A 12,980-nucleotide genomic window follows, 5' to 3' on the forward strand; every position below is an offset into this window, starting at 1 on the left:
GAGTCTCCTGGATAGCAAATTGCTGATCTCTTTGTCACTGGCAGTAAGACATCACGTTGCTTCTGCATGCCAGGATAGGGGACAATAAACTCTCAACCAAAGAGGGCTGATAGGAAGAGGAGTCCAGCAGTCATACAGTTAATCCTTTTTTCAAAGACTTGATTCACATTGCTCTTTCACCCTCTGGTATCTCTAGCTCAAGAAGAAGAGTACAAAAACCTCCATCATCTGCTTAGGAGCAGAAAGGTTTAGGATGAGAACTTCTACTCCTGAGATGATGCTTTTCATGCACCACAGAACACCAGCAACAAGTAGGGCCTACTTTACAGCTCGAGTCAATGCATGTTTTGTGCTTTGTGGAATCAATGGAACAGCCTTGAATTTCTCCTTTTCTTCTTCTCAAAAAAGAATTCATAAGACTGTGCAGAATAAAGGCCATCTCTCTATATTACAGCACCTTTAGATAAGGCAAGACGAGGAAATTTTGTACAAAATTTAACATCAAATGCTTCCCTGAGGCAACTTTGTGGTGAGAGAGAACAGGTGCTAAGATCCATCTGGTCCTTGCCAAAGTCACCTTGCTGACTCCCTGCAAGAGAGGTTTGCTGGTTTCCACCCAATGCCACAGACTTGTGTAGAACAGTCCTTTATTACTACAAGATAACATTTTCTATGGAGCAATGAAGATTTTTGCATGAGAGCCACATCACTTGAAGTAGTTCTCACAAGGAATGTTGGTAGAAGCATTGATAACCTCTGGGTAGAGAAATGTGATCTCTTGGAAGAGTCTGGTAGACATCAAATACAGCCCTCTGCTGAATTCCACATACCTCTTCCCAGCCAGTGCCGGTATCAAGCAGCGCTGCATTCACATATTACAGTACAAGCCAGGTAGAGAATATGTAATTTAACCTCATTTGTCAGCACTGCATTTCAGGATTAATGCTTCTTCCTTCTCTCCCAATAATGTGCTGTGAAAATCTCTTTGCAAGGAATTCACTTGCCTCAGTGTGGTGAGAACACATGCTGCTGCCCAAAGGGCTCCTCTCTGGCTCATTAGGGCCACCGATGTAATTCATTTCCAGGCACACCTCCTCTTTAGCCTTTGATGTGGTAACTGTGGAGACTACTGCCTCTAGCGTCATGTCTCCACCAATTTCATCAGCTCGTTTGACTGGAGGGAGATGGAGGGAGATCCACTGCCACTCACCAGGCTGTGCCAGCAGGTGTGACCCTTCCAGAATAGAGGGGACACGTGCCTTTCAAAACTCACAGCTCTTGCAGTAGGGAACACTGCTGCACCTGTCTTCCTGAGTTCAGTGAATTCCAACTCTAAGGTTGGGAAACTGAGAGGAATAACCCCGGAGATGTGCACTGTCCCAGCCCTACTGCCTTCAGGGCAGGAGACATTTTCCTGTCCCCTAGAGCTCCGGTCCTGGTTCTGCACAAGAAAGGAAGCAGAAAATAAACTCTGATTCAAAATACTTTTCCTAGTCTGGGTTATAGTGAATCAGTGTGGAAGCCTGCTTTGGAGAAGCACAATGGGTGGTGAAAGATATCTGTTCCCAGCACCCTTACCTCAGACAGGCTCACCTGCTCTTCTGGGGAGAGAAAGAAGAAAAAGAAAGATGTGCTGATGCCTACAGCCACACTTCTCCCTCGTGCAATAAGATACAAAGAAACCCGTCTGCATTTCAGATGTGGAAAAATGGGTGAGGAGGAAGCAAAAGCCGTTACTGCCATTACTGTTACTGTAAGTATAAACCAGCTTGTGCTTCTCCGGAAGATGTTGAACCAACGCTCCCACCTTGCTCTTATGGATGATACAAACATCATTTTTTTCTCTTTCTGTGCTTCGCTGCTTCTCCAGCTCAGATCTCCTGTTCCAAATTACACGCTGTTATCCCTCATACTTAAAGCTTTACCAAGGAGATCACTTTTCTAGAAGTGTTTTGTCTGCCCTCTACTGGGAATTCGAATTGCAGCACTTGCGGGGAACGAAGCCCCCGATGCAGAGCCAGGAACTGCTGCAGCAGCTGCTCTTCGTGATGCTTCCAGCACAATACGATGCCCCATTCCTGTTTCTTCAAGTCTTGCATTTTGGGGAAAAGGATGGGGGGAATGTTTGCCAGGATTTTGTTCTGGTACAGAGGATTTCCATTGATTTTTGTCAACCACGTAGGTGCAGAGTGCAGTGCTGGATGTGCATGTGGGCTGAGCTCTGCTTTAACTTGGCCTTCATTGCTGACGTATCACCACAGAGCAATCAAGACTCCCTTGAAAACCTTGCCTTAAGCCTTTAATGCGCTCTGAAAAGCCCGGGGCTGGGAAACGATCTTTTCCTGCTGCTCATTTGCTTTGTGACCAGAGGCAAGTCGCTTATCTGCACTGTGTGCCTCAGTTCCACCACCTGTTAAGCGGGAGTGATGTGCCAGAATCACTGTGCAATTTACCCACAGAAAGGTAGAGGTGAGAACACTCCTGCGGGCAGGGGCTGCTGCCTTGTCTGCTCAGATAACTTCCTGTTGCTAAAAAGCCTCATGAAGTGAGAGGAAATAGGGGCTTTCAAAGGGATGTACTTCTTTAAATTGCTGCAGAGTATGTTTGTATCTCTTTTTCTGCCAGGTCTACTTCATTACTTCTGAGATCATAAACAATCGGACAAGCCTGGTTCATTCAGTTGAAAATAGCCCCTGTGGGATCATTCGGGGCTGAAGTAAATCCACTCCTAGTGCTCCTCTGTTCTGTGCCAAACCATCTCCTTCATGCCTGGCTCAGATTCAGGGGAATTGTCTTGAAAGTGCCCTGGGAGACTGCTAGATGCTGGTCAGGGCAACCCAAACCATGATTTTAGCAGAAGGCATAGAGGAATTTTCAAATATTTCTCCCAAAGAGCTGATGGTTCCTGAGGAGCAGATGGTAAGGGCACAAAGGGGACAAACCTGACAGCAGGTTTGCTCACCTTGCTGACAAGGGAGTGAGCTGGAAACATAACTATGCTTAATGAAAAGATATGAAGAAGCACATGTCTCTGGGAGCTGGTACTTTCTACCTTGTTTCATTAGGATTTAGTACAGCATTGGCTGTCTCTTCCCAGCACCGCATTTCTTTCCTCTTTGCCTTATATTCCATTATTATTTTACAGACTTAAAGTAAATCCATGACATAATTTGATCACAGAAAAAGCATAAGTATAGAAGAACACCTTAGAGCTCTGTTTTCCTTACAAGAGCAGAGTGTCACTGTGCCTGTAGCTTCCAGGCAACCACCTCTCTCTTGGTTTAGATATCAGTGATATCATCCATTGCAGAGAGCAAAGGAACTGAGGGGAGATTTTAGGAGATAAAAATACCCTTTAGATCAAATGCCTTTCAAGATTCTAGAGGTGATGAATCAAACATACTCTGCATTATCCTTTCCTGCAGCAACCCAGAAAAAAACATGTTCCCTCTGTGTGTTTTTGAGAAGTCAGTGTCTGAGTTCTAAATTTTGTTTTGGAAAGAAACTCATTTCACTGTTTACCGACTTTTCCCCTTCTCTCTCTGGGTCCCAGAGTACAGCTCTGATTCAAGCAGGAATGTATTTTCTCTCCTATGTTAGAAATCTCTCTCTGTGCTCCACTGCAGCATGCAGGCATCCCAGGCACCAAGGCTGCAAGACACATCAGTTAAAAGCACTGCTCTCTTCCAATTCTGAGCCTGAAAACAAGCCTGGAAATACACCTTCTTCAGGGCACACTTCTTTCCCCCCAGGACATAATTTGTTAAATATTTATGTTAAAGTGGCATTATCTGACACCATTAATGCCTCTACTTTCACAAAACATAAGGGAACAGAATAAATATATTTTTAAATCTCTTCTCCTTTTGTTCTGACAGGGAAAAGTTGATACATTTCGGTGCTTGAAGCAGTTGAATAGAAATGTGTTCATTGCTTGCTTGTTGTTTTAGGATCATTAAACCTGCATTTGCAGATGAAAGAATAGTGGCAGAGAGGAGCAGCCGTCCCAAGTTTATCCTCCTAGCAAAATGACAACATCTGTCTGAGGTCTAAATGACTCCATGGTGAGGCTGGCACTGCCCTTCCTTCACATTGTGGATCTCTGCTGAGGAGTTAAACTGCACAGCTAATGTCACAGCAGCCCAACTGCACACACAGTTACACCTGAATGAAACTGTGGTTTTGTCTCAGATGGGGATCCAATGCAGAACTTTCAGTAGTCAACCATCACCAAGCTTTCACTCTACTAGATGTTAACCAGGTTGTTCATTTTCATTATACATGCAATTTAGGCTCTTTAGAAGCATTCAGTCAGACTCATAGCACTGGAATTGTTTGAAAGGCAGCTAGATTAGGACAAGGACAGATTTTGCAAGATACTTCCTTGTTGTTTTTGTTGTGCATGATGAGTGTTTTCCCTTGGGAGTCAGTACTGGGACAGTTGCTCTTTAACATCTTCATCATCAGTGACATGGACAGTGGGATCGAGTGCACCCACAGCAAGATTGTAGATGACATCAAGCTGTGCACTGCAGTCAATGTGCCTGAGGGTGGGATATCATTCAGAGAGACCTAAATAGGCTCAACAGTGGGCCTAGGAGAACCTTGGGAAGTTCAACAAAGCCAAGTGCAAAGTCTTGCAACTGGGTCATGGCAACCCCTGCTATCAGTACCATCTGCGGGATATAAGGATAGAGAACAGCCCTGTCAAAAAGAACTTGGGGGCACTGAGAGATGGGAAGCTGGACATGAGCCAGCAGTGTGCCCTTGCAGTCCAGAAAGCCAACCATATCCTGGGCTGCATCAAAAGCAATGTGGTCAGCAGGACAAGGGAGGTGATCCTGCCCCTCTGTTCTGGTGAAGCCTCACCTGGAGCACTGCATCCACATGTGGAGTCCTCAGAACAGCAGAGAGACATGGACCTGTTGGAGCACATCCAGAGGAGGGCCACAAAAATGTTTCAAGGATAGAACACCTATGAGAATAGGCTGAGAGAGCTGGGGCTCTTCAGCCTGGCAAAGAGGAGGGTCTGGGGAGACTTGATAGTGGCATTTCAACATCTGAAGGAGGGCTATTAGAAAGAAACTCTTTAGCTGAGTCTGTTGTGATAGGACAAGGGGAAATGGTTTCAAACTAAAAGAGGAGAGATTTAGATTGGACATAAGGGAGAAGTTTTTTACAGTAAAAGGTAGTGAGGCACTGAAACAGGTTGCCCAGGGAGGTAGTGGAAGCCCCATCCCTATAGACATTCAAAGTCAGGCTGGATGGGGCTCTGAGCAACCTGATTTCATTTCAAGGTGGTTGAAGTAGGGTCCTTCCAACTTGTACGGCTCTATGATTCTATGCCATTGCGGTCAGTATTTTTTTCTGGGAGGTCTGAGCATGAGTTGAGTATTGCTTTCATTTCTAATGGGAGTGCACAATGTTAGCAGAAAACGTAAAAATTGCTGATTGCCTTTCCTCACAAGTAATGGTAGAAAATAACTGCTGCAGTCTGATATTACGTAAGTCACTGTGAAGAGTGAAGTTTGACATGTCTATGAAAGCAGTTAGCAATTCCACAATTTCTTCATTACTATCATCAGAACTGACATCTCTCTAAGAGGTGTGAACCCAGTTTACCTTGCAAAGTTTCTTTTTTCGACTCTACGCAGTCCCAGGCAGAGAGCAGATGGTTGGCATGAACTGGAGTTGTCACAACTGTCTTTGTGGACGAACTTCTAACAGAAACCTGGTTAGTGGAGCATAACTACTTTGTGAATCGGCCTGCAATATCAAAGTAATTTACGTAGCTTTGTTGTCACACTGTACGCAGGGCTTGGATAGTGTCTCCTGTTTACTGCAATTGAAACACTTGTCCTTGTTCCAGCAGTAAACTTACAGCTGCTAAAAATAGAAGCTATCAAATCCTACCTTTCACAGTAAGTAGAAGGAATGAGTCACATGAGATAATGATCTCCTGGTCCCACAGGGCACCTGAGCAGACATTAAATTTTTTAAAAATGCCTGTGCTAAGGCTGAGCTTTTGTCAGATTCAGCCACACTAACAGAAAAAATGACTGCCTTTCTGGTGGAGACTGCCGTCCCACCGGTGAACCGTGGGTCCCGAAAGCATTCCCTAAATACAGGAGAGATTCAGGTTGGATATCAGGAAAACTCTTCACCAGAAGGTGATGGGTGATGAGCATGGAATAGGCTGCCCAGGGCAGTGATCATGGCGCTGAGATGCTGGAGTTCATGGACCATTTGGACGCTGCTCTCAGATATAGGGTTTGAATGTGGGTGATCCTGTGTGGAGTCAGGAGTTTGGATCGTTGTGAGTCCCTTCCGACACAGGAGATTCTGTAATTCTGTGGGTCAGCACTTTGAAAACAGGTAATTAAGCCCAAAGTGAGTGAAGAGAAGCAGTAGGCAAGCAGGTGAAGGCAACCAAACTACAGTTAAGTTAAAAGGAGAGGAAGAGGTGGAAAGGCTACTTACCAAGTCACCGAAACTATGAGACTGTCACTCTTGCTGCTATCATAGATGGAAAAACTTGAACACTTCCATTACACACTTTTTTACTGTTAGTCCCTTCGTTTTATGTTGTATGTGTGGCTGTACTTCTGTTCATATGTGATAAGCTCAGCTTGGGCTTGAGAAAGAAGAGCTTCTGAGAACAGGGATTAAAAATGTAATGATGGTCCTTGCTCTGAGGAGAGGAAAAAAGGTATTTTTAACCCACTGAGAGGCTTCAGATCTGTATGTATAAGCAGTAGGTATATCTTGTGCTTTCATTTTCACAGAAGAGGAAGAGAATATATACTGTGTGTTTGTGCTTTTTTTTTTTCCACATTGGAAATTTAAGATGTAATGAATTCATGATGTCAGAAAAAACTTATCTCACATGAATCATCTTGTGTATTTGTTTAAATTCTGGATGTGCATCAAACATGCATATGTGAAACCAGGCAGCTTGAGCATGAATCATCACCATCTAGTGGCAACGAAAGGCATATGAAAAGATTGTAACGTCACACGCACAGTACTTGTAAAGCACCATCTCTTCTGTAATCAACCATAAAGCCCAAAACAAGGGAATCTTGCATTTCCCAAATATCTTTGGAATGGTACTAATCCATAGTGGGTACCAGCTGTTGTTGAGAAGCAGGTGTCTGCTGCTGACCCTCCACATGCCCCAGGTGCCACAGTGCTGTGGTAGGATGGTGGGACAGCCTCCAGTCCCAGGGATGTCCCTGGACACTACTTCTTTCACTGGCATTGATGTTACCAGCAATGCATACCTAATTGTAGAGTTCAGTGGCCAAAATGGATCTCCAGAGGTCAGGTGGCCTTGTGTCCCTCTTGTCAAATGTCTTGACAGCTGCTCCTGGATACAAGCAGTGGCATGGGCTCCTCTTGTCCTTTCCAGTGCATCACTACCTCCAGAACAGAAAGCCCTTCCTGATGCCCTCCCTCGAGGTACGTTTGGACCATTTGTTTGTCTGTTCAGTTCCTTTTCCCTTTTGGTCATTCCCTCGAGAATACTCCTACCATGCTCCACTCATCGCTTCTTCCCTGGCTTTTATTTTTCCTTGTGTGTCTGTATAGTTCATTATTTCTACTTAAACTCAATACTTTGGACCTGTCACTGCCTAATAGCACTCTGTTTTTTCAGAACATGGTTGCAATTTGTCAATGAAATTTTGTCCTCTCAACTTCGTGTCATCTGCAAATATGTTAACCAGACTTCATTTCATCATCCAATTTGTCAGTGAAAACACCAACTATCCCCAAGCCCAGGACAGATGGGTCAAATCCCCATAGCATAGTTGCCAGAATCCTTTGTTTTTTGGCTCAAAGCTTGCTTCCTAAGGTATTTTTTGTGATAAAACTCTGTTTGATTTATTGAGGAGGCAAGTGATGGGTGCTACCATGTGACAATTGGCATCACTTTGTGGACATTTGAAAGCCCCTTCCTCCAGAGCTGCTTGCCTCTGGAATAGAGTGCTCGGGAGTGTTCACTGGCAGAAGATCTGGCCTGGGAATAAATAGCTCCAACTTGGTATAGGAAAACTGGGAAATGATACCATTGTGTCCTGTGAAAAACAGGATGCAGGTGGGCATCCCTGATCCCTCTTATCTGCTGGCAAGGCCTGGAAGATGGGAACGAAGGAGTTTCTGCTGAGATCCCGGAGCCAGAAGTTGCCACTCCAAAGTGAGTGACTCAACCATTCTGGACTTGAGCTGTCACTCCAAAGACAGCTGACTCAATCAATTCGGACATATAAATAAGCTGGTACTACCATTCAAAAGTTGCCATCATTGCCATGGTCACCATCATCGTCAACAGAACAATGCCCGAACACCCCCACTACTGAAGATCAGTGACTGAACTACGAACCACACTGGATCTGTGGTGGTGACTATCTCCCTCTTGCTTCCTATAGAGACTCCTTGCTTCTTCTTTCCTATCTTTTGTATTGCCCTCCTTCCCTTCCCCATTACCCTAATTCACAGTGTCTGTCCTGACCTTCCCCGTCTCCCTGATTAAGATCTGTAATGAACTGGTCAGACCAACATTTGAACCATTGTTTCTTAATCTCATGCCAGGTGTACAGATATTAGAAGAACCTCCACTCCCTCCTATAAATTGGAGTGAGACAATAGTCCCCTCTACTTTGACAGAAAATCACAAATCCGGCTGTTCTGAACCCTCTGTTAAAGGGTGAGAAGGGCCCTATAGCAAAAGAGTAAAAGTGAGAAAAGGGCTTCACAAAGACTAAGGATGGGGGGGGGTAGTTAGAGGTAGTTTATAGAAGCAAGAATGTAGAGTTTGTTAGAAAAATGAGGGATGGCAGACACTGGGTCTGGGATAATGAAGGGGGTGAAGACCATAAAAATAAAGGTTTGAGAACAGCCCAAGGACATCTGGCAGTGAGGTGAATAAGTGTTCACAGGGCAAGCAGAAACCAGTTTGTGGGCTGCCCTTCTCGCAGGTCAGAAGTTTACAGCAAAGGAAGACCATGTTTCTTCATCCCACAGCCACCAGGAGGAGACCCTCACTCACTACGCACACACAAGGGGGAGGGTCTGCATGCTAATGGGTTCTCAAAAATCTTGTGAATATGTATTCAAATTCCTGTAAACAATTGATTATGTATTAGTTTGTCCTATATCTGTAGCATGCTTTTTCCTCACGGTGTGCAATTTATGCGGATCTATCCCCTTTGCATCCAGTGTATACGCATTGCTGGAATAATCATACCTGCTTTTTAATCTTTCTTGGGTTACAGAGTTTGATTCCGCACGTCCAGCACTGTAACCAGCTACTTACAGTAGCTACTGGTTTCATCTAGACATTTTCTTTACTTTATACCTGAAAGAATCATCTCAGAGTAAAAATTTTTCAGGATTCAAGCATTAAGAAACATGCTTCTTTTCCTCCACATACAGGCTTACTAATGTGTTGCAGTAGAAAATCAGATTAATATGGGATTGTACATACCTAATAAACTCTGATAAAGTGCCTGGTACTCACCTGCACTCATTCCATAAAGATCTGGCAACTGATCATTTGTTCCAGTACTTTTCTGAGATGGATATTATCAAAACTGCTTTTTAAATTCCTTGTTCCTCCCTTTTTTCAATACATGTACCTTCTTGCATGTATTTCCCTTTACTCATCACATTCTTTTCCTTTGGTACTTCTCTCTCATCTTTTCCTGGGCCAGCACTGAGATTTTATGATCCGGTTCTTCAGTGTCCTATGGTGAAGTTCATTAGGCCAATCAAATTTCATGGAATCATAGAATCACAGAATCATAGAATGGCCTGGGTCGAAAAGGACCACAGTGATCATCTAGTTTCAACTCCCCTGCTATGTGCAGGGTAACCAACCACTAGATGAGGCTGCCCAGAGCCACATCCAGCCTGGCCTTGAATGTCTCCAGAAATGGGGCATCCACAGCCTCCTTGGGCAACCTGTTCCAGTGTGTCACCATCCTGCCTCAGTTTAAAACCATTCCCTCTTGTCCTATCACAGTCAACCCATGTAAACAGCCATTCCCCTTCCTGTTCATATGCTCTCTTCAAGTACTGGAAGGCCACAGTGAGGTCTCCCCAGAGCCTTCTCTTCTTCAAGCTAAACAATCCTAGTTCCCTCAACCTTTCCTCATAGGAGAGGTGCTCCAGCCCTCTGATCATCTTAGTGGCCCTCCTCTGGACCGGTTACAAGAGCTCCACATCTTTCTTGTGCTGGGGGTACAGTACAGTACTCCAGATGGGGCCTCACAGGAGCTGAGTAGAGGAGAATTTGAAAACACCTGATTTATCTAGGTGCTAAGTATGGTAATTTATGTAATTCCGAGGTTTCAGCAACCACGACAATCCTCTGTGTCTCAGCCCAGCTGTAATTAACAAAACACTACACCAGTGGCAGCACTGAACTCAATGGAAGTTATTCTCTTGTCCAAACCCTGCATTTCTGTAGCCAGTCTCCAAGACTGAAGGAAGAGAATTCAGCATTTCCCAAATATCTTTGGAAACAGTCTGATTAAGTTAAAATTCTGCCTTTAAGGACGTTTACATCTTTTTCTCTACATTCCTTTATTTTATTTTATTTTATTTTATTTTATTTTATTTTATTTTATTTTATTTCATTTCATTTCATTTCATTTCATTTCATTTCATTTCATTTTTTAGTTGCTAACAGAGGTATGTATGTATAAGCCTGCTCCTGAGATGACTTTTTGGACAAGCACTCTATTACAGAGTGTGAGAATCCAGCAGCAGTTCTCACTGCCAAATCCATACACCTGCCTATGTGGCAAGAAAGCAATCCCAGGTTTGCTGGAATTTTCTTCAATGGATTCTTCTATACTCTTAAGGTGATTTCTGACTTGTTCATATAAGTACTGCTCCCAGGTGGTTGGATGCATTTGTTCCTCTTGCACCATGAGAGTGAGAGGATGGCCTGCTGGAAGTTATCTCCCATCACAACGTACAGCAGAAGGTTACCACAGGTGTTGAGTGCAGCCAGAGGTCGAGAGATGATATAGATGGTGTGAATCTGCTTCTCAACATGACAGCTGACGGGACACAACTGCAGTTCAACCCGAGCAACCCGAAAAAGGTGGAAGGGGAGGAAGGACACATAGAAGACCACCAAGAGGATGATGGCAAGTCTGCGAGCCTTCTGTTTGTGGCTAGCCTGTGTCTGGGGCCCTGTGGCTAAGGCAGAAATAATAAGTGCATAGCACAGAGTCACTGTCACCAGGGGCAAGAAGAAGGCCAGGCTGGTGAGCAGCCAGTTATACCACCTGATTGCACCCAGGTTTTCAGAACTGGTGAAGTCAAGGCATAAAGATCTGTTTTGCTCCTCTCTTAAGGAGATCAAGAAGTTGATGGGAGTGACAGCTGCCAGGGAGATCACCCAAATGGCTGCACAGGCCACTGCTGTCCACTGCTTCCTTTGGACTTGGAAAAATTTCATAGGGTGGACAATCACCATGTAGCGGAAGGCACTGAAGCAAGTGAGGAAGAGGATGCTGCTGTACAAGTTGAAGTGGAAGCCAAAACGAATGAACTTGCACAAGAATCCCCCAAAGATCCAGTGCTCCCCATTGGCATAGTAGTGTATCAGGAAGGGAAGGCTGGTGAGGTAGAGCAAGTCTGTGAGTGCCAGGTTCAGCATGATGATGGTGCTGCTCTTCCAAGGCCTCATCTTGAAGCTGTAAACACAGATTGCAATAACATTTCCTGGGAAGCCCACCAGAAAGATGAGGCTGTACATAACAGGGAGGTACAAAGTCTTCAGACTGACTTCTACATCGGTGCAGTTGGGAAAATCACCTCCAATATCTTGCCAGGTCGTGGGGTTGGCTAAATCACCACTTGTTGTGTTCATGTTTCTTCCTTAATGCTTTAGGAAGAGAGAAATACTTAGTGTTCTCTGACAGAAAAAAACCCTGTACTAGCCTGTTAAAAACAATGAATAACCAGGTCTTATTTCAAGTTCCCACAACTGCCTCTGTTATAGTGCCTTTATTAAATAAGAAAAGGCCTTGCTGCTTTGGTGAGAATTAATCCTGATCTATAGGCCTTTTGTTCATATTTATACAGATATAGTAAAAATCGTATTCCCACATATGTATTTTAAGGGAAGGGTCTCCACAGGCAGAATGTAAGGGACTCCAAGCACCACAATGGGTGATGTGCGTCCCTCAGTACATAGAGGTCACCTTCTGCTCTCATCAGGGCTCAAGTGCAGCAGAAAGACGAACTGGTTGTGTTGTGCCACTGACCACAGGCACAGAGAGGAATGTTCAGAATGTTGCTGCTACATAAAAGCTATTCACATCATTGCTAATTAACTGGAAAAGAAAGCAGATGTTGAAATGTTTGCATATTCTTTTTAACACTGGAGTTTGGTAGCATTTTTATTCCTGCTTCTTGAACAGAAACAGATACACGAATATTTAATTTTTTTAGTTCATTAACAAGATTAATGTTGCAAAGAAACAGGCTATTTCTAGATTTTCCGTGGACAGGGTGCTGTCCATCCTCAGATTATTGTGGTCTGTATCTGTTAAAGAGAATCCTACCAAATCATCCATTTCTTGTTCCACCTTGAATCAAAAAGTGTGGTGGCAGCAGCAGTACTCAGATGCTGCATCCATGAGGACCACCACATTTTCCCAGTGGTCCCTTACATTATGGCTGAGGTATCTGACAGGGCCGGATTTGGGTCCCAGGCCAGTTAGGGACATCTGGTATGGGGACAAGCGCTGCAAGAAGAGCAGAGTCCAGGGGTCCCCCTTCTGACCTGCCATAAGATTTCACCCAGTGTAACAGGCTGCCAGTGACCAGAGAAAGCAGGCAGCAAGTCTTTGCTGTTGGCCTTATTATTTCACAGTCAGAATTACAAATAGAATGTAGACAAAACTTAAATCTAATTAAGCAACAGTTTGTGCTGTGGCAGATTTTATCACACTAAGTAA

General features: G+C 44.2%; 1 protein-coding gene across 1 annotated transcript; it reads right to left on the minus strand.

The window, feature by feature from the left end:
- Positions 1 to 10,855: 10,855 nt before the first annotated feature.
- LOC122178368 (2-oxoglutarate receptor 1-like) lies at positions 10,856 to 11,887 on the minus strand. Its single transcript, XM_042868508.1, has one exon. The coding sequence runs from the start codon at positions 11,885 to 11,887 to the stop codon at positions 10,856 to 10,858; it is 1,032 nt and encodes a 343-aa protein (XP_042724442.1).
- Between the last annotated feature and the right edge of the window lie 1,093 nt (positions 11,888 to 12,980).

The sequence above is a fragment of the Lagopus leucura genome, unplaced genomic scaffold (assembly GCF_019238085.1).
Source record: "Lagopus leucura isolate 7727_CA_CO unplaced genomic scaffold, USGS_WTPT01 Super-Scaffold_100001, whole genome shotgun sequence".
Lineage (NCBI taxonomy): Eukaryota > Metazoa > Chordata > Aves > Galliformes > Phasianidae > Lagopus > Lagopus leucura.

Excerpts from the sequence above, each read along its gene's own strand:
- LOC122178368 (XM_042868508.1), bottom strand. The coding sequence starts at position 11,887 with ATGAACACAACAAGTGGTGATTTAGCCAACCCCACGACCTGGCAAGAT.